General features: G+C 34.9%; 1 protein-coding gene across 1 annotated transcript in view; it reads right to left on the reverse strand.

Moving 5' to 3' along the window:
• The window catches only part of LOC149805541 (WD repeat-containing protein 81-like), a 108,424-nt gene that overhangs the window by 62,550 nt on the left and 22,939 nt on the right, over positions 1 to 22,935 (reverse strand). The window contains exons 7-13 of the mRNA XM_089950147.1: positions 22,512 to 22,650; positions 20,556 to 20,752; positions 16,195 to 17,690; positions 13,159 to 13,298; positions 9,841 to 9,960; positions 7,674 to 7,968; positions 411 to 596 (exon numbers count right to left, since the gene is read on the reverse strand). Of these exons, the coding sequence (XP_089806273.1) occupies positions 411 to 596; positions 7,674 to 7,968; positions 9,841 to 9,960; positions 13,159 to 13,298; positions 16,195 to 17,690; positions 20,556 to 20,752; positions 22,512 to 22,650 (2,573 nt within the window). The remainder of the gene's footprint in view (positions 1 to 410; positions 597 to 7,673; positions 7,969 to 9,840; positions 9,961 to 13,158; positions 13,299 to 16,194; positions 17,691 to 20,555; positions 20,753 to 22,511; positions 22,651 to 22,935) is intronic.

Genomic DNA, 22,935 nt, shown 5'->3' on the forward strand with positions numbered 1-22,935 from the left:
CTATTTTTGTCTTTTAATACACTGATATGAGACAGACTTGCTGTAAAAGCCTTAGTATAAGGTTTCCTCAATTATTATATCAGTCACTTTATGCCGCCAATTATGGTTTTACAAAGTTTTGACCTGATACTCATCAACTTTCATCTATCACAATAGCCTCAGTTTTGCTCAGATGAAAATGTTATTCTGTATATACAATTCTTAAACAGGGGAGCTAAGTTGGTTGAACATCAGACTCATAATCAAAGGCCATTAATTCAACACCTGCCCAGGTCAGCTCCCTTGGTGTTACCTTGGGAAGGGCTCTTAGCAAATTTTTCCTTGGCATGTTAGCCAATAATGTGTTAAAACTGCTGATGAATAATACAAAAACAAATCAATTTGTACACAAACTTTCATTAGCACAGTACCTCTCTCCTCAATCATGTGTCCCATGGACAGACTGTAGCTTGCCTTGAGTGGTTTCCCTCTCAACTTTGGACTATGGGCAGCATCGGAAGCCATGATGGAAATAGTTACAGGAGAACCAATAATGTAGTCCTGTGTGGTCTCATCTCTCTTAATGTTCAGATAAGATTCATCTATGGAGCAAGAATCTGCAATGCCATCATACATTAGTTAGTCGTCTCACATGATAAAAACATGGTGGAATTAACTAAGAAACTTTGCAGATGCCACTTTAATCTCCTATGTTTTGCATCTGAAGGCAAATCACATGTTTACATTTTTTTAAATTTACATGATTGCATTACAGCCCCATGCACAGTTAGACTGTCTCCACAAAGTAAGCAAGAAAATAAATAATCATTTTAGATTCACAAAATAAATGTAGCATAAAGGGCTTCAATCTATATAGGGTTCAGAGAAGATTTTTATTAATTTTTCAACTGGTAATTGATAACTTCATTTTAATGAATTCATAACTACTACATCATCTAAAAAAGGTACTATTTATCAAACAATTCAATCAGACCTCTTATCGCATCAAAATGCTATTTCTCTTTGAAACAAGAATAATTCTATTTTTTGCAAAAGATAGTTTATTGGTTTCTCCTAATTGATCCACTGAAGATATCTACATACCGTAAATGATTGAGACTCTTCAACGCATGAACAAGGAAATGATTGACTTGAAAAATATCCTTAAATTATCTATACCAAATGTAATAGAATGGCTGGCTGGAAGAAGAAAAATAATGTACATTTTAAAGTAATGAATGATCACTGATAAACAGTTGCAAGCTTTGTCCCACAATGTATGTAAATCGTGATGTGTTTTATAAACAAGTCATCTAAGTTACCTAGGCTTGTCTCCTTTTGCAACTCATTTGTTCTTTCTCTCCACTGAAACAAATTATTTATACTGAATCCTTAAAATAAGTCCATAATAACCAGCTTTCTGTCTGAGTGAACAAAGAATTTTATCCCTATTGGCACTCAATTACAAATTCCATACTTGTTTTAAGCAGATGTCATCATTCCTTCTGTGTGGGTTCGAGTCTCAGATTCAACCAATGTGGGTATGTGAGAAAGCTTGCCAGTAGCTTCTCGTGGGTCGGTGGTTCTTTCCGGGATTTTCCCGGGTTCTTCCTCCACCATTAATACTGGCCACCATGTATAGCCTATTGTGTGATGAAAAATGGCGTTGAACCCTACAATAATAACAACAACTGACATCATTCCTCAGTCAGATCAGTTTGTATTTGAATATATTTATTTTCTCTCTGGCCATTAATAAAGAGAAACAAAAACCAATCAGTTTTTTTTAAGCTTACCTGCTTGACTGATTGTAGCTTTATGGCACACCAGCACGATAAGGCTATTTTGCACCATAGAAAAGGCTATATGTAAGATTATTTACAGCTGAAAAAGATTTATTATCAACCAGCAATAATAAAATCAAACAATTAAAAGCAAAATGATTTGATGGTGAGGGTATTACATAAAGCCTCTCGACCAACAGGGAAATTAATGTAAATGTCGTGTGTTAATGAATATTTAGATTTAAAGGTACTTAGTACAAATGACAATATATACATAACATAAAAATACTCAAAGTGATAGCATAAAAGTTATGTCTTAGAGGAAAATGTTTACATCTTACAGGAATTTTAAAATGCAAGAGACATTTATTGTATCAAAATCTTCCTTCACATGATGAACAATGTAGTTACGATTGCGCGCATGTTGGAGAATCAAAACAATCTATCATAAAGTGCTTAACAGTGAATGGCTCATTGCAAGAAATGCATTCTGGTGGGTCTTTGCCTTTTACCGTGTTGGAGTGGGTTATATAAGTACAGTGGAACCTAACTATAATGCAATAATATCTGGGTTGCATTAATGCGGGATTTTGCAGTATTTTACTTTTTTTCAGAGAACAACTCATTCATGTCTAACGTATATGCTTAATAGGGTATCAACACCGTTTATTATCCTGCTGTCATGGCATGCAGTTCATCCATAATGCATGTAATTGCATTGAAAAAATGCACACAGATTTACAATATTCAATAATTTAGTCCCAGATCATTGTCTGAATTCAACGTCTAATAATACACCGTTTACTTGCCATCTGATATTGTACCATCTGGGCTTGCAATTAATCCATAATACATGTAATTCCAGTGCAAAAATTGCATACATATTTAAACTATTCAATAATTTTGTCACAGATCATTATGTGTCTGAATTCAATGGGAAAAACTAACAGTAAAATTAGGTTAAGAAAGACAAATGATGTGTATGGTTCATTACGTTCCAGGGTCTATGAACAGTATCTGTAAAAATTTCATACTGCTAAAAAAAAAAATCATATGCATTTCCGTGTACATTTATCCATTGCAAACTTCCAATAATTAACGATTGTAGGCCTATCTGTTTGAACGACTACAGCAAGAATAATTAAAATCAACACATGCTTTCAGCGTGCATATAACATTTACTTCAGATTTTATGAATATCGAAAGAAACGTGTGAAAACTACTATATTAACCATTGCACAAAGTGCTGAGAACAACTTATGTTTGCGAACTTGCATAATGGTAAAATATTTTTATAAAAATAGGAAATTAATGAGTTCATAAACAAACACCATACACACGTAAAACCAGAGAACTAAGTGCAGTAGGCCTGCAATGGTCACGTGTCACTTTTATACATTTTTTTAAGTTGAATGCATGTTCAATTTCATACCCTTTCAATTTCCAGCTAATAAAGTGGACATTATTTACTGGTCAACTGATTGCATCTAATAACATCTCCAAGCCCAGCAAAAATGTTGGCATCTTGTTTTTTTTATGTTTATTAAATTGTCAGAATCTTTTATGAACCACCGCATTGTCTGCTGCTTGATTGTGTATGTAGTTAACGTAGAAACACATGTTGGCTATTGTCTGAGCAACAATTGTATACAGAATTAACTGAAGACAATCACAAAGACAACTTACTGGCTTTATTCATGGATCAGTAATAAGTAACATTCTTGAAAATGTTTATTTTGGCATAAAACTTCAAGAACCTGGTAAAATTGTTAAATTTCAGAATCTATGCTATGATCATATTATATTAAAATTCATATGTGAACTCTTCTTCAAAATTATAAACAATTTACACACTATTTCTCATACTTAAAAAAAATCCAGGTACAAGAAAAATACATGAACAAGTATTTAAAATTTCAGGAACCACGCCACAATCATATTATATTCGAATTCATGCACGATCTCTTCCCCAAAAAGATAATAATTTTTTTCTCTCACTATTTCACGTACTTGAAACAAAAAATATTTTTTTCAGGTGTGAATGAATAAATGAAATTTTGGGAGCCATGCCATGACTGCATGATAGCCAAATTTGCATTATTGCAGGGTGCATTATGGCAGGGTCATACTGCATGACCAATTCTAATTCTTGCAAGGAAGGAGTCCAGTCTCCTAGGGTTGTCTTGACTGCATGGAGTTTGTTATTCACTGCATCATTCCATGATGCCTACCACTTAAGACATAAAAACTTGTTAATAACAGGCTGAAAATCAGTGAAAGGTATTTTAAAATCTGATGGTTCTAGGGTCTACAACTTGCATTGGTAGTTAAAACTGCAATCATAAAAAGAGTACCCTCTCTTCACTGAGTTACAGTGTGATCTACTAAATATCTGAGTGTGTGATATACAATGCATTAACTTAGTGTAAAATGAATAATCAACAGCAAGTAAAGTAAACAACAATTTGGGAAACTGATCCATCTGTCTCAGCAGAACCAGACTCCAATGCTGAATGCAATGTGACAGTAACCAGCCAAACCAAAACCCCAATAATTTCAGAATTGCATCTTCTCCTAGACCCTGAAATATTGTGTATGTGCATGCAGTTTGTTTGATTGCAGTTGGTGATATTATATTTACACTGACTCGATTCATTTTGTATAGTTTTTTGTCACAGACAATCAATTACCATGAATATTCAAATGGCATCTAATTTTCTTGTGACAAATCATCAGTTATCATGAGTACCTCAAATGGCATGTGATTTTATTGTCAGAGACCATCACTTAAAATGAATACCTCAAATGGCATGTATTTTTCTCGTCACAGACCATCAATTACCATGAATAGCTCAAATGGCATGTAGTTTTCTTGTCACAGACTATCAATTACCATGAATACCTCAAATGGCATGTGGTTTTCTTGTCACAGACTATCAATTACTGTAACAATAAATACCTCAAATGGCATGTGATTTTCTTGTCACAGACTATCAATTACCATAAATATCTCAAATGGCATGTAGTATTTTTGTCACAGACCATCAATTACCATGAATAGCTCAAATAGCATGTAGTTTTCTTGTCAAAGACTATCAATTACCATGAATACCTCAAATGGCATGTGATGTTCTTGTCACTGACCATCAATTACCATAAATATCTCAAATGGCATGTAGTATTTTTTACATACTATTAATTACCATGAATACCTCAAATGGCATGTGATTTTCTTGTCACAGACCATCAAGTACCATAAATATCTCAAATGGCATGTAGCATTTTTGTCACAGACCATCAATTACCATGAATACCTCAAACGGCCTGTAGTTGTCTTGTCACAGACCATCATTTACAATAAATACCTCAAATGGCATGTGATTTTCTTGTTACAGACCATCAATTACAATAAATACCTCAAATGGCATGTGATTTTCTTGTCACAGACTATCAATTACCATGAATACCTCAAATGGCCTGTAGTTGTCTTGTCACAGACCATCAATTATAATAAATACCTCATATGGCATGTGGTTTTCTTGTTACAGACCATCAATTACAATAAATATCTCAAATGGCATGTAATATTTTTGTCACAGACCATCAATTACCATGTATACCTCAAATGGCATGTGATTTTCTTGTCACAGATTATCAATTACCATGAATACCTCAAATGGCCTGTAGTTGTCTTGTCACAGACCATCAATTACAATAAATACCTCATATGGCATGTGGTTTTCTTGTTACAGACCATCAATTACAATAAATACCTCAAAACAGATGTGATTTTCTTGCCACAGACCATCAATTACGATAAATATCTCAAATGGCATGGAGTATTTTGTCACAGACCATCAATTACCATGAATACCTCAAATGACATGTGATTTTCTTGTCACAGACCATCAAGTATCATGAATACCTCAAGCAATACATCATTTGATTACTGCCCATCTCATTCTGAGTCACTGGGACTCTGACTCTGGTTCCAGAAATCACCAGACTTCGTTATATCAAGAGCAAGCAACTTATTAAGTTTGGTGAAGTTTGGTTCAATAGAACTCAACCACTTATGTAAAAACTAATTTCTCATGTATGATTGCAGTGATGTTGACCTTAGACCTTAAGAATACAAAATTAAACAGTGTCTTTCCTCTTTTGAGGACAATATATTTTGAGGTCTGGTTAGGTTATGTTAACCCTTTACTTATAGTCTGTTGCTGTGTAAGCTGTCGATATTTATGTGCAAGATTTTGTACAAAAACCAATTTACAGTCCTGCGAGATAGTGGCAATGACCTTTGATCTTCAAAAACACACATAGACCTTTCAATGGGTTTGTTTATCTGCTACAGGGAATATTATTTGCAATGTCTGGTATAGGGAAACCAATCTGAAAAATCAAGCAATATCTCAAGCTATTGCACAGTAACACTTTTAGCTTGGTGGTTCAAGGACCTCCTGACCTCTGACTTATAGAACTCCAAATCAGTAAGAATCTTTGTATCTTAACAGGCAACTGATCTGCAAAGATATGTGAAGAAGAACTCAAGTTTGCATGAAAACCAAATTGTACAAAGATAGACAGATGGAAGGACAAACGAAAAGACATAGCCATAACGTACTACACTCTACTTTGTAGTGGGCATGTGAAAACTTTGTTGGTGCCAGCATCCACCAAAATTGCCTAAAGTAAAAAATGTTAAAGAATGATTCTTTTGAAAGAAAACTGTAAATAAAAATTTCAAGGCTTGTCCTGGTTTGATCTGATCTTGCCTTGGAAGGTCACTGCTAACAACAAGTCTAATGCATTTCTAAAGTTGTACTAAATTACTGAAAAAATGAACTTCAAATACAAACAACTGGCAACAAATACATATTTAGGAAAAAAGCAAATATTTGTTTGAAAGAATGATTGCAAGAAAAGAGGAGAATGATGAAAGAAAACACTAGCAGATGATGGGTAAAGACCAATGGTAAATTAGGACAAGATTGAACACACTGAATTCCACATCCAACTCAGTCAATTCCACTGAGTATGATCCAAAACAGTCAATTACATTGAGCAAAGTCCAACACAGTTAATTCCACTGAGCAAGAACCAACACAGTTGATTCCACTGAGCGAGAACCAACACAGCTGACTCCACTGAGCAAGAACCAACACAGCTGATTCCACTCAGCAAGAACCAACACAGCTGATTCCACTGAGCAAGAACCAACACAGTTGATTCCACTGAGCAAGAACCAACACAGTTAATTCCACTGAGCAAGGTCCAACACAGTCAATACCATTAAAAAAAGGTCCAACACAGTCAATCCCACTGAGCAAGAACCAACACAGTTAATTCCACTGAGCAAGGTCCAACACAGTCAATCCCACTGAGCAAGAACCAACACAGTTAATTCCATTGACAAGATCAGACAGTCAATCCCACCAAGCAAGAACCAACACAGTCAATTCCACTGAGCAAGGTCCAACACAGTCAATTCCATTGAGCAAGGTCCAAGACAGTTAATTCCAATGAACAAGATCAAAAAGTCAATTCCACTAAGCAAGAACAAATACAGTCAATTCCATACAGCAAGATCAAACACAGTCAATTCCATTGAGCAATGTCCAACACAATCAATTCCATTGAGCAAGGTCCAATGCAGTCAGTTCCATACAGCATGATCCAACACAGAAAATTCCATAAGGCAATATCAACATAGTGAATTTCATTAAAAAGATCCAACACAGGGAATTTCACAATGCAATAACAACATAGTGAATTCCATAAAAAAAAGATCCAACACAGAGAATTCCATAGCACAAGATCCAACACAGTCAATTCCATAAAGCAGGCATTGGTGATTACTTTGTAAATTCTAGCAGAAGCCTAGTAAAACAACATTAGTCTACATACCCATGGACTTAAGTGACTTCTGACTTAGCACCTCTTTAAGTTCTCCTGGACTGTTTGATGCGGGTACTTTAGACTGGTTCCCATATACATCACTGAAAGGTTTGAAGAAACTCTTTAAGACTGGTGTTATGTGTCTCCTGGTCATTTCAAAACCCAGGCGCAGTCCATTGATATAGATGATGTCGACCATCTTGAACAGAGCTACACTGCGGTACAAAGATCCACTCGGGAATGTCATAGATGTAGATGAGAGAAGTTTAAGGCTCGGAAGGATAACTTCTTTAATTATATTTTCCTTAAAATAATACAAAATAAAAAATAAGTTTTTTTTGTTCTGTGCTTTTATTCATAGTCATGTATATGTGCATAACAATAAAAAATGATATTACATTTCATAACAAATTCAATGTCACTCAAAAAAATATTTTCTTGCCTTGTACAAAATGGCACTCACCAGTATTGGGTTCATGATGGTACTAATGATTAAAGATCCATTTGAACTCGTACAAATATGAGTCTGCATTCATTTAGAAGATCTTCAGATTAAAGTGCAATTTTTCTGCAGACACGAGAATGTGAAAATGCCTAGGAAAAGAAAATGTCATTGACTGTGATGCAACTGAATCTCTATATTTTACTAGTACTACACTTCAGAAAATAAGGCAAAATATGCACACATATATACTCAAAATAGTTCAAAGTAACAGTAGGCTGTCAATATATGTGTGCCCATGTCACACAGCAGGGTGCTATAAATAAAACACATGTTACCTAAATGACTCAATGTGTATAGGCCTGCCTGTAAAATTAATAGCGGTGTAGTAAGTATAGGTTAAGTTCAACATAAATTTGAACCAATTTACCTTTTCTAGTGTACATCATTTATCTAAAGATAGGTTTAAGAGTAAAATCCGATCTTTATAGTTGTGTCATTATTTTTGAGAAGGAATATTTATATGCTTTAAAATCTTGAGAACACAGACCTCACTCGAAAATTCATCAAGAACTGGTGACTACAGTCAGCAATTCATGAAGAATCTTCGAGTGAGGTACAGTGTTCATTGTCTTAAAATCATTCACCATCAAGTCAGTAAAGCAGTGGGACCAATTACAGCTGATCTTTCTCAACCTTGAAATGTACAAATTCATCTTCTATGCCTTCATAAGAACATCAAAATTAACAGGAGCTGGAACCAAACACATTTCACCTTACATGCTCAAAAGGACCAAAGTGGTGCCTTTGAAATCTAGAAATAACACATACACTTTTACTTAGGACACTGGAGATGTCGTCATGTGATATTCTGTGAATAGGTACTGACGGTCATATATTAAATTAAGTAGAAACAGAAACCAAATAATATGAATGGCGACCAATACTGTAAAAAATGTAAGTCCTAGATAAAAAGTAATTATTGTATGTGCTGTGCTGTGCATGGACAGTTGTCATGATTTTACTATGCTTTGGAATTAATTACTTGTTAGGATGCTAAGTTTTGCACATTCTAATTGTCAGATCAACTATAGATTGATCTTTTTAAGGACTGAGCATTACTTTCAAGATTTCATGAGGTGATGAATCCAGTCAGCAATTCATGATAAATTTTCAAGTGAGGTAAAGTGTTCATTATCTGAAAAATGCTCAAACAGTAGAATTCTTAGACTTGGAATTTTTCTATTGTGATTTTAAAAAATTAAGAAACTATCTTAACAAAGTGTGTGCTTGACTGGTTAAGCAAAACTGTTATGTATCAACTTAGTATCTTTATTTAGGGTGTTAGACCAGTGTGAAAGAAAGACTTTGATATGGTAAAATGCACAAAGTATTTTATAATTTCTAATTACTTTATTTGGCTATATTAAATGTAAAAAGAATTAAATAAATAAAAATATCAGAAGTATACAAACTTGCTCACTGTCCTAAATTTAAAGGCATTTGTAATGTGCTGGTTATTAAAACTAGATGTTATGTGCATCAGCAGATATAGCAAAAGGGACAAAACTCAGTCTGAACCTTTATAGCTTTTCTTCAAAAAATGGAGTTCTGCATTTTGAGTAATCATACCCTTGCCAAAAAGCTGAATGAATAACTTACACATGATTTTAATAAGCCGTAACTTGTCAATCAATTATTATGGTATTAAATTTGAAGATGAAATCATGATACCTGTAGCACATCCATTAAAGCTGTATCGGACAAGAGTGGGATCATATGTCTCATCAAGACAAGAGCTGCTACTAGACCTGCCTCAGCTCGAACTGTCAGTCTCCTCCTTGAAACATGGACCTGAATTTCACAATAAAAACAAACATTAAACTAGGAGAGATTTGGTTTTCAAAGCAACAAATTGTCTTTCTCAATCTCCCCACCATGACAATTAATTTCATACTGTGACACTGGTACTTGACAAAGGAACAGAATAATTTAAATTAAATTTTGTTAAGAGTGTGATATACAAAGTCCCTGTGTTGCAAGGGGTGAAAGTCACTATTTTATGGCTTGAAGGGAAGGTAATTCTGTGACAAAGATATTTCCAACATCATCGTACCAGACCTAGCTTAATTGGTTTTAGTGGCCTTAAACAGATTTTGAAGGTAACTAGTTGATATTTTGTAGTGGATTTTCCACCAGTATGTGAGTCATCTAACATAAACCATTTGTGCTGAGAAAGAATGACATCTTTTGATGATGAAAACAGTATCATAAGAAGACACTGATACCTGCCTACAAAGAATGCAGTCCTCCTAAGCTATCAATAATGCTTGCCATGTCTGTTTGTTTGTCATAGCAACACAAATGCTAAATGGTCATCTGCATACCATGACGGATGTCACTTGAGAATGGTCTCTCATTGGATAGAAAGTTTAGTGCCCAAGTCTGTCATTTTGTCAGTTACTGATGGACTTGAGTAAATTTGCCTAATCTTCCATAGATGGAGCTATGAGAAGGGCCTAGAAGGGTATGCCTATATTATGATTAGGTAAATATTATCAAAAAAACATATTTTACTCTAAAAGTTGGTTTCTTTTTCAAATACATTACCTAATCACAATACATATCAAAAACGGGGAACAGAACCTATGTCCCTTTAGCCCTAGTTGTTCATATCTCTGGTCTCATTCTGTACATCAACCTGCTTCAGATCATATGAGACAGGAAACAGAATTAGTACATGTAGTTTGGAGAAAATCTCACACACCTACAAATCCAATGGAAGTAGAATAATCCATGTCATTGTGAAGTTGCTAGTAAATGGTCTGGGAAAGTAGCCTGTTGCTTTGCTGATGGTGGTCCTACAAGGTCAAACAGCATTATAATAAGAAATGTCAATGAGATAAAAGCTAAAGCATGTTGTCTCTGACCTCCAATCAATGGCTTGGCTGATGAAAATTATAAGCAGTTGAATACTAGTGGCAACCATCCTAACCTCCATAAGCTGATATGCACAAGAACTTTGTCTGGTCTTGCAGTAGTTCTTTACATGATAAGCAGATAACCCAGCCTAACAAGGATGACATAGCCTGGGTATAAATATCATCCTTCCAATCAAGGATGACACAGCCTGGGTATAAATATCATCCTTCCAATCTAGGATGACACAGCCTGGGTATAAATATCATCCTTCCAATCTAGGATGACATAGCCTGGGTATAAATATCATCCTTCCAATCAAGGATGACACAGCCTGGGTATAAATATCATCCTTCCTTTCTAGGATGACATAGCCTGGGTATAAATATTGTCCTTCCAATCTAGGATGACATAGCCTGGGTATAAATATCATCCTTCCAATCAAAGATGACATAGCCTGAGTATAAATATCATCCTTCCAATCTAGGATGACACAGCCTGGGTATAAATATCATCCTTCCTTTCTAAGATAACACAGTCTGGGTATAATTATTGTCCTTCCAATCTAGGATGACATAGCCTGGGTATAAATATCATCCTTCCAATCTAGGATGACACAGCCTGGGTATAAATATTGTCCTTCCAATCTAGGATGACATAGCCTGGGTATAAATATCATCCTTCCAATCAAGGATGACATAGCCTGGGTATTAATATCATCCTTCCAATCTAGGATGACATAGCATGGGTATAAATATCATCCTTCCTTTCTAGGATGACATAGCCTGGGTATAAATATCATCCTTCCAATCAAGGATGACATAGCCTGGGTATAAATATCATCCTTCCTTTTTAGGATGACACAGCCTGGGTATAAATATCATTCTTCCAATCTAGGATGACATAGCCAGGGTATAAATATCATCCTTCCTTTCTAGGATGACATAGCCTGGGTATAAATATCATCCTTCCTTTTTAGGATGACACAGCCTGGGTATAAATATCATCCTTCCAATCTAGGATAACATAGCATGGGTATAAATATCATCCTTCCTTTCTAGGATGACATAGCCTGGGTATAAATATCATCCTTCCAATCTAGGATGACATAGCCTGGGTATAAATATCATCCTTCCTTTTTAGGATGACACAGCCTGGGTATAAATATCATCCTTCCAATCTAGGATGACATAGCCAGGGTATAAATATCATCCTTCCTTTCTAGGATGACATAGCCTGGGTATAAATATCATCCTTCCGATCTAGGATGACACAGCCTGGGTATAAATATCATCCTTCCAATCTAGGATGACACAGCCTGGGTATAAATATCATCCTTCCTTTCTAGGATGACATAGCCTGGGTATAAATATTGTCCTTCCAATCTAGGATGACATAGCCTAGGTATCAACAAGGCATAACTGCAAATAATTCAAATTAATTGACATGGCATGTATCTCTCTGCCATTACATGCTGTAGCATGAATGACAAAGATGTACATTTTGTATGAATGGTAAGTTAAAGGAAGCTCTTGACAGTGGATAAAAAGATGCTTAATTCAGCCATGTCAGAACCCTCTGAAGATTTTATTTCGAACAAATGGCCAAAGACAAGTCACAATTCACAAAATGATTGGAGGTATCTTATTCTTGCCTATATCATCCCTTCCATGATATAGAAAAAATGTCTAAAATCTGCAATTGTGGAATGGTAACGACAGATTGTAATAGAACCTAACTTCTTCGAGAACCAAAGGAGAAAACTAGCTAACTGTGGTACTGAGACTTATAAACAAGAGATGTATTTCTGCTCATTCCAATGAAACAAAACACTTCATTGCACCTCATTGTAATTTATTCCCCAAGATTCTGAAATTTTCAAAACATCCAATACATTTTGAAAAGCAAGTGAATCAGTATATTATACTGAAATTCAAAAGAACTGGGCTTTAAAGAGGCAAATTTCAATCATGAAAGCACATGCACTTGGCCTCATCCATCTGTATTTCTGAAAGGAAAAAAAACCTTTATAAATACAGAATAATCCAAACATGTGGTCTGCCTCAGGTTATGACCAAAATAAAGTTTGTAATGCCTAAATTATGTGATAAAATGATGAAAGATCCCACATACTAAGTCCACAATACAGGGCAGATACTGTAGTAAGATGACTTGCTCTCCGTACAGACAGGCCACGTAACTCAGGCATTCCAGCACCTTGACTGCATGCTTGTCTCCAACCACTGCATAGGTTGTATGAGGAAGACCTTTCTCTGAAAAAGAAAAGTAAATCACAGAAAACTGAGGATAGCTTCATGCTATAATTCTAAGGATCTTTATATTAAAGTACTGTGAAGTGAGACTAACTGATTCAAAAGACCCTGGACCAGTCTAGTGAAAGACTTCAGGTATTTAAAATTATGTTCACAGTGTCAAGGCCGGGAATTAATAAACTGTTTAAAACCATGATTTTGAACTGCAAATCCAATCATTCAAAATTATTACTCAACAAAAACAAAAGATTTCAAATTCTGAATATTTCAAACAAACAAAATAAGGGGGTGGTGGTTGGTTGGTGAACAATTACATGGTACTCCTTATTACTGGTGAATACCAAAGAGTATGTTAGATTTATGGGCAATATGACACAGGGGATGACAATTTCAAAGACCAGCTATCCTGCATAACAAAACCAATTCTTGGGCAAATGAAATTCCATGCCAGTAGCCAAATTTTCACCTAGAAACAAAAAGAGATTAAGAATTAAAATTTCAAGACAATTTTCCCACAAACATTCTTAATGAATACATCAAAACTGGAATTATTAACCCCTAATGACAGGACTTTACATGCCTACTAACTAGTACCTGTGAAGTCCAAAACTGTTTTTCCAAACTAAAGAGTAGCTATTAAAAAAAAGTCAGTTATTTAGAGATATTTGAATGCAAGGTTTTGAATCAATCTCCTTTTCAGCCTTGAATTCCTGGACAGGAATTCCACTTGAATTCCTGTACCAACTGAATTTTTATTGAAAACTTTATAAAAAATATTTAGTACATTATTGGTGGATACTTAACCAACCTCATTAACATTAGAAAAATAAACTCCACAACCTCTACAGTCCAGTCCTTTCAGAAAGTTACAAAATATAATCTTTTTTGTCTGTATAGCATATAGACAGAGGGAAGAAACTCACAAATTATCTCCCCTATTTCACTACTCGGTGACTACCTGTATATCAAATGTTTACCATTTCAAACATAAGTAAAATACAAACCAGGATGATCACATTGTGAAAAGGAATGAGAGGGTTCAGTAATAATTTGATCAGGTAAGTATTCTTGGGAAACATAATTTAATAAAATATCTACTTTCTCCGTCAAATATGTGCCATAATTAATTAACATTAGGAGAATAGGTAATAGGAAAAGTAAATGAATGAGCTTTCAATCCCTATCACAATCATCTGGGATGCAGAGAGAAATTTGAGAAAGTCGAATGTGCATGCCAGCCAATGACTTCAACAATATCACAGATCAAAACAATGTGTCAACTTCAGATTTATCCATATTTGACTTATCCAGATCTCACATCTACATGAATTAATATCAACATCCAATCAGAAAAATAACCATCAGAGATGCAGGTCATTAGCATATATATAGGTGAATGCACAGCATGGGTTCCCAAGCAGAGTATGCCATATTTTGATGTGTTTAGTTGGGATGAAGATTTGGTTCCTAATTGATAGATGAATTTGAGTCACATAAATTGAGCATACACAAGGTTTCTCAAGAATGCAATATACGTGTAAATCATGAGGTTTACTGTATAAGGGAAACCAGCTGGTGAAGGAATTAGGGAATATTTTATGTGATTATTTTTCCTTTGTTGATATGTTATAGAGATGGGAATGACAAACATTTTCATCCTTCTGTGAGGACTAGATTGTTTCTAGTACATAGAAACAATGTGGAAGAATCCTTGTACAGACCAGTAAGTGCAATGTCGTAAGTAGATCTGATAAAATTAGGGGGCAAATGATATGCCTATGTATTGTATCAACATGTTTCATAATACACAACCTAAATATCATACATATTAATACACATTTATAGAAAAAGACTAATAATTATTCATTGCCATTAATGATTTAATGTAGCTTTGAGAAGCTAAAAACTGTTTTGCATTGAGTTTCCATCTTTTGCATAAATGAGTACATCTAAATGGAAAAGCTGAAACATCATTGAATTGTTTCAGCCATAATTAAAATGATCTATTACTTTTCTTTTGTGTTGCTTTCAAATGAAACCTGGCTACTATGGATACAGCTACAACAACTGTACAGTAAGTACAAAGTGAAACTGCATGCCAGAAGAAACATAATACACATTAAAATGAGGATATAACATATCGTGGATACAATGAAGTCAGCAATTTCCCAGTAACAAATATGCATATTTCCTTTATCAACTTTTTTACAACACAACTATCATTTCAAAGTATTGTATTTTTACAAAGAATATGTTAAAAATTAGTTTTAAATGTAGGAAAATGTGTAGGAGATTAAAAAAAAAATAATAATAGATATGAAGTATAAATTTATATATGAACTTCTGACATATTGTCTTCATTTACACTTGCAGTTTGATGATTATAAGACAAGGTAGATAACTCCTCCAAATTCAAGTATTATCTTAACAATGACATTTACTACAAAAGCTATGTTGAAAACAGTTTTGGTTCTTGAAGTCACAGCTGACTTTATAAACATATTTTACTGTAACAGTATTTGTCAATGTACTCTTTAAATCATAAAGAAATAAATGAAAAATGCAATCTTAATAAAAGTGAAACATCACCTCTGATAAAAATAAACGTGAAACATGACCTATTATAAAAATAAATGTGAAATGCGATCAAAAAAAAATAAATGTGAAACATCATCTATAATTCAGAATTTGATGTAAGGAACAATTTTAAATTAATATTAAATTTAATTATGCCACTTTAACTGATGAACTAGAATTTCATCAAATAGATGACAATACAATTTATAAGCACTAACTGCCAAAACAATGAAGATTTTTTTCAAATGTGAGAAATGTGTAACCATTTAATAACCCTTAATTTTATCTGAGATATCTTTTGACTGGTTATGAGCCTTACCTGTTTGATTTACTCTCTCCATCTGTTCTTCACCCAAGTAGCAAAGAGCCAACATTCGCACCAAATTCTTTGATAGAAACTTAGCAGTCAGCAAAGGTCCCAGTCGATGAGACAACCATTTAATACTCTCGGCAGCAATATCTCTTATATTAATAGTCTGTGTGTGATGAATTTGGTTGAACTCATCTGTCTCACTACGAATCAAACTGTACGAGGAAATCTGTCCACTGGCGTGGTTTTCTGATGTCACATCACTAATTTCATCAACATCATCAGCAGAATCTACATCATCTACTGCAATGTCACTATCAAACACTGTCACATCGACATCATCCTCATCTAAATCAGGTTGAAATTCATTAAGGCTGTTCTTGGACTCTTCTTCTGCAGTGATTGGTCGTTGAAGAAAAGCTGATATGCTGTGTATAGAGACTCTATCCAGGCTGCCATCTGGACATAAGTCTTTCCTTCCATCAGTTTCACCACTTTTCATGGATGCTTGATCTGAACTATGGGAATCAAAAGACAGCTCATCTTTGGTGTTCCTTGATGAGCTGTCCTTTATATTCTCCACTGTGACATCCCCATCAATCCACATAGCACCAAATTCCTCATCTGGAATATCATCTTCAACCTGTGGTTCATCAATGTCTTCAATATCCGGACGAGAATCTTCTAAAAGATCATCTTCTATTGTTTTCAGATCTTCTAGTGGGTTCTCTATTGATGACACCTCTGTGTGACAGTCTCCCACAAACACATCTTCCTCTTCCTTTTCTTCAGCTGTCTCATCTTCTTCATCTTCCAAATTACCTGTATTGTCACATGATATGAAGTCCTTATAACCTGCTGATGCTTCAACCAATAGAGTAGAAAAATTGGTGAGGAAAGTATCAAGTCCAAGTCTCAATAAAAGTTGAACTAGGAATGTTCTGTGGTACAATTTCATGTGTTTCGGTGTAGACTCTTCACCAATGAAGATCCTAGTCAGATATGAAAGGAACCTTTTAGTTGTCTCTACAGGACCAAGATCTTGCCCTACAAGGTTAAGAAGGGACCATGCAGCTTGAACAGTTGTGTTAGGGTCCTGAAACAAGTCCTCAATATATGGCAAAAGAATTTCATAGCCTTCCTCAGAAAGGTCTTCCCGATATTTGACCAAATATTTCTCTAAAAGTGCTACCTTCTCTCTGGCAGTGACCTTGATCAACTTCCTCCTCTCAGCTTGACTCTTAGACATGTCCATTTTGACCCTGTCAATTTCACTGTCTTTGTCCTTGAACTGCTGAAGGCACTTATAAAGGTTAGCAAAATAGCTAGGAAAGGGTAAGACATCCACATATGGCTGCAGAAGCAGAGCAGGGGTCGGTGGGGGCAGACCCATTGAGTTTATTAGTGGATAGTCAAACAATGGTCCATCATTCCTCTCTGCTATAGTTTTGGGTGAAAGTTGTGTGTCAAGCTGAAGGAGGATTTCAGATGCATTTTGAAGAAATCTGGAAAACAGATGTACAAAGTTCTGAAACAGTTTTAATAAATAAAATTAAGAATATACATCTATATGCATATGTAAAAGGAACAACTTAGGAATATCTTACTGTAAGGTACTATGTTCAAATATGTATGAATTATTCACTACAGACTGGTCTTTATTAAAATAGGATACTCTGATATAAAATCAATAATTACAATGACTGTGGTCCAGCCCAGCTTGCTGCATCCAGGGATTCAAAACAGCAAAGTGTGTTATTTCATGTAGGAAAAATGTAAATGCAACAATTCATTGCACGATATGTACACATTATTCACTACAGTCTGCTCTGATACAAAATCAATTATTACAATAACTGTGGTCCAGGGCTGAAAGCCCGATTAGAACTCGAAGCAGCAAACACTTTTACTTGATGGAGGAAAAAATGTAAATAGGTTATGAAATGAACAGCGATCCTGTGGAAATGTTAGAAATTACAAATATGGTCAATCTGGTTATCAATAGATTGAGAAGAAGAAGAATAATAGCAATTATTGGAAAGAATTAAGAATGTACTGTGCATTCAAATGTAACTTTCATATTACATAAACCACACTGAAAAAATAAAAAAATAAGGTCCCTATTTTTAGTCAAAATTGTCAACAATGAAATGGTAGACTAAGTGCAATCCAGCTGCAAAGCATGGTCAAGGAATTTAAAACAAATGTTATTCCACAAAACCAGTTTCTCTGGTCACAACTGCCTTTTCACTGCAAAATCAATAGACCTTTCAAGACGGGCATGGTATTACTGTATTATTTTTTCTGGTGGCATGTACCACTGTACTCTTTCATTCTACTAGTAGTTTGGTAGTTTCCATCGATAAGGAATGTATAAAGTAAATATTATGTGGACAAGTTAGTGTTAATATGGGTATAACGTCGTAGTTTAATATTGGTACAACATCATAGTTTAATATGGGTACAACATTGCAGTTAACATGTTGTTGCTGCTGTTGTTGTTGTTGTTGTAGTAGGGTTTAATGCCATTTTTCAGCACATGATAGGCTATACATGGCGGCCAGTATTAATGGTGGAGGAAGAACCCAGGAAAACCCCGGAAAAAACCACTGACCCATGAGAAGCTACTGGCAAGCTTTCTCACATACCCACGTTAGCCGAATCCGAGACTCGAACCCACGCAGACAGAAGTGAGATGGCAGTGATCCATAATGATGAGCGCTTTCGACCACTCGGCCACTCTGGGCCCCCAGTTTAACAGGAGTATAACATCATAGTTAATATGGGTAGAACATCTGATTTTAATATGGACACAACATTGTTGTTTAATATGGGTACAACATCATAGTTTAATATGGGTACAAGATTGTTGTTTAATAGGGGTACAACATTGTTGTTTAATATGGGTATAACATCATAGTTTAATATGGGTAGAACATCATAGTAATGCTAAACCCTTGTCATCATCCATGGCAATTATACATATTTAAAATAAAACTAAAAAGAAGACAGATACAAATTACATATATGAACTCTTTTCTCAAGCTAATTACATCAACCCATTTATAACAATCCCATCTATTAATCATTAAACAGTATTGTCCCGTAACAACCAAACATTATTACTTTTAAAGAACATTATCATAATGAATCAAACACACCAAATATAAAGTGAGGGTAAAAAAATTCTCCTTGTCAAAAACTTACAGTGCATGAAAAACAATATTCTTATGATGCCATGTCCCAACATTTTATAGATGAATAACAAACTATTTGAAAAACTAACTATGGTGTCCCAACTTGTAAAGTGTCCCAAGAGTTACAGTCATTATGATATAAAGTCAAGAACTGAGGTTTTGTCTGCAGAACCATTTTTGCAGTTTCATCTAGTGACCCTGACCTTTGACTTTTTAACCCAAACCCATTAACTCCAACTTTACCCCAAGTAGAAACCACCCAAAAGTTTATTCCAGGTCTGTGATGTAAAATTAAAGTTGTTAACAAATCATTTTGGTCTTCTCTCAAAGTGACCTTAACCTTTGAACCTTTAATCTAAAAATCAATGTTTCTTGCTTACAAGTGCAAGCAATTCAAAAATTTTGCTCAAGGTCTGTGATGTAGAAAATGTTATTGTGCAAAAATAATTTTTATTCTTTAGTCAGTGACCTTGAACTTTGACCTTTTGATCCCAAAATCAATAGGTGTCCCTTTGTCAAAGTTCAAGCTATTCACAATGTTTGTAATATTAGAAGGATGGTGAACTTGATTGATTGTGCAAGAGCAAAATAGGAAATGGATGGATGGATGGGCAGCATGTCAGGCATTTAAAAACAAACATCAGACCTACTTGGAAAGCTCTTCATACTTCATGGTTTTGAAACAGTACATTAATCAGATGATCCTTATTTTATGCATCTTTCTTCGTCTAGAAATTTAAAAAGGATAATAGCCCTCTTTTGCTTTGGCTAATAATATTTTTTAATGTATACATAAAAATATGTCACTTTATTCAAAATGACCATGCAATCACTGTCTACATTATAGATGAGTAACTGGTTGGCTCATGGCTCATTCTACAATGACATCAGATTTAACAGAAAAATGAGACACATGAGGTAATGTGATTGAGGGAATGCAATCCCTAATTTTGAACAATTTAACTCTTCGATGATTTCAACAAGAAATTTGAAGAATTTGGTTGGAATACATTTTACAGGACAAACGGATTTTTTATCTAAACATGTCATGCAAATAGCATCAAAAATTTACATTCTGAACATTTTCTCCACAAATGACCTTTGAAGGTCATTGCAATATATTTACAACTGCAAATAATGTATAATATGTAAAGTTTCTATACAACAACTGACCTTGGCAATATCTGCCTGTCTTGAACACACAACCTTTGGATCATTCTGTATCTTTCCATAAGGCTTGTGTTGGGCTGTAGTAGGGGAAGCTTCTGAGATAAGAACATCTCACACATCACACAGCCAAAGTTCTGCATATCTCGCCACACTGCTTGCTGTCTTCCATGGGGGTCAGCAAGATATGGTGTCTCAAGTTCCTGAAATAATTTGTACTGGTTGTAGTAGGAACAGAGTGCAACAAAGTGTACCATTTACTTCTTTCTCTGACTTTTACTTGAATTATCAAAAAGAAAATTAGTATTAACCAGCATGCTAAAAATGAGATATAGCCATTTTTGAAATGAGGGAGAAGAGTTTGGAGGTACTTACACAAATAAGGCAATATAACAAAACTGACAAACACTGATAATGGGGCCACAGGTGACTGAGTGGTTTAAATTATTTGACCTACTTGTTCAGTGTCATCTGCCACTGCATGGATTGGAGTCTTGGGCTTGGCCAATGTGGGTATTAAGAAAGATGCCAGTGGCTTCCTGTGGGTCAGTGGTTCTTACCGGGATTTTCCTGGGTTCTTTCACCAGTTATACTGGCCACCATGTATAGCCTATCATGTGCTGAAAAGTGGCATTAATCCCAAAACAATAAACAATATATACTGGTAAAAACATATACCATAACTTCGCCATAATCTTATTTCCAGAAAAGCTCATAAATAAAAATTTCCATCTGATGAGAATTTCCTTAAATTCAAAAACTGAACTTTCCTATAAAAAAAGAAGAAAAATAACATGTTCCAAATGACATAAGAACTTTCTCTAACTCATACTCCTGATGCTAAAAAATGCTTAAATCTCCAGTCATTGTCAACATTTTATTCATCAAATATCTGGCTGCTACCTTAGAAAATGACATGAATGTCTGAAGGCAAATACAAAACAATAATGCATCATCAAATTTGGTTCAAAATAATAGAGGACTCACTGATCAAACTTGCAAATGTTTAACAAAAAGTCCCACATGGTCTTACACACTGTTGAGGCATGAAAGAACACAGCACTCTCCCACTAGGCTCTTTATCATAACAGGGTTTGTGTTATAAGGCCACATTGGAAATTGATTCCAATTCACTGAGAACACTAATTATATGTAATATGTATTACATTACATGGCAGTTTAACTCCTGTATTTGGACTTTCATGCATAAAAGTCAGTTCTAAACTTGAACCAATGAGTTTAGAAATCATTTTCCCATCACAGCCATTTGTCTTTGCAAGATTTGTTTTTACATTATTGTTATTAGATTATAAAGGATATTCTAAAAATTGTATTCTCAGTTCTAACACTGACAACTTTTAAGAATTCTTAGGATATAAAACTAATCCAAAAAACCCGAGTTTAGATGATGACAAAAACAAACAGCAAACCCTCCATTTCCAACCTGCCTGAATAAAGACCTCTCCCCAATAGCAACCAAACATAAGTCCCATTAATTATGTTAAAAGTCAAACATATGCTCCTAACTGAGACCAATATGGTAGTCCAAACCCTGCATTCTGGTAGTCCTTACTAGCCTGGACACAGCATTCTGGTAGTCCCTACTAACCTGGACACAGCATTCTGGTAGTCCCTACTAGCATGGACACAGCATTCTTGTAGTCCCTACTAACCTGGACACAGCATTCTAGTAGTCCCTACTGGCCAGGACACAGCATTCTGGTAGTCCCTACTAACCTGGACACAGCATTCTGGTAGTCCCTACAAGCATGGACACAGCATACTGGTAGTCCCTAGTAGCATGGACTCTGCATTCTTATAGCCCCCACTCTTGATGCATAAGATCTGTCAGACCCTAAATGGTTCTAAATCTACCTACCCCATGGTAAACTCGGGGTAGCTTTGGAATGAAAATCAAGGTAGCAGTCTACTTATTTCTGACTTAAGTTCATCTGTACTCACTCTGGGGGTCAGTCCTGTAGACAAGATCCTCATGGCACGAGAAGTGAAAGCATGGAGAGACTCAAACTGATCTAGTGGAGCCAGTGGCTCAAATGACTTGGGAATAAATATTTTTGCAGTTTCTGGACGCACTTCTTTGCTAAAAAGAAACAAAATAGAAAAGAAAATACAAGGAATATATAATGACTGATATAGTGATTGTTTGTTTTTTTTGCATTCTAGCTTATTTCTCTGCACATTTCTCAGATGTCTGTTCATTTTAATATACGTGTAAAAATATGTACCTGTTCTAACATTTAAAAAATATCTAAAAAATCAAACAAGTATTTATAATAATAAATATTCCATATTTTAAATTAAATTTTTTTGCTTTATCAGCATAAATTAGTGTGTGATACATGCTCAATCACTCACTTATCATGAA

Source organism: Sinohyriopsis cumingii, chromosome 2, assembly GCF_028554795.1.
Source record: "Sinohyriopsis cumingii isolate HCF-2022 chromosome 2, ASM2855479v2, whole genome shotgun sequence".
NCBI classification, from domain to species: Eukaryota; Metazoa; Mollusca; class Bivalvia; order Unionida; family Unionidae; genus Sinohyriopsis; species Sinohyriopsis cumingii.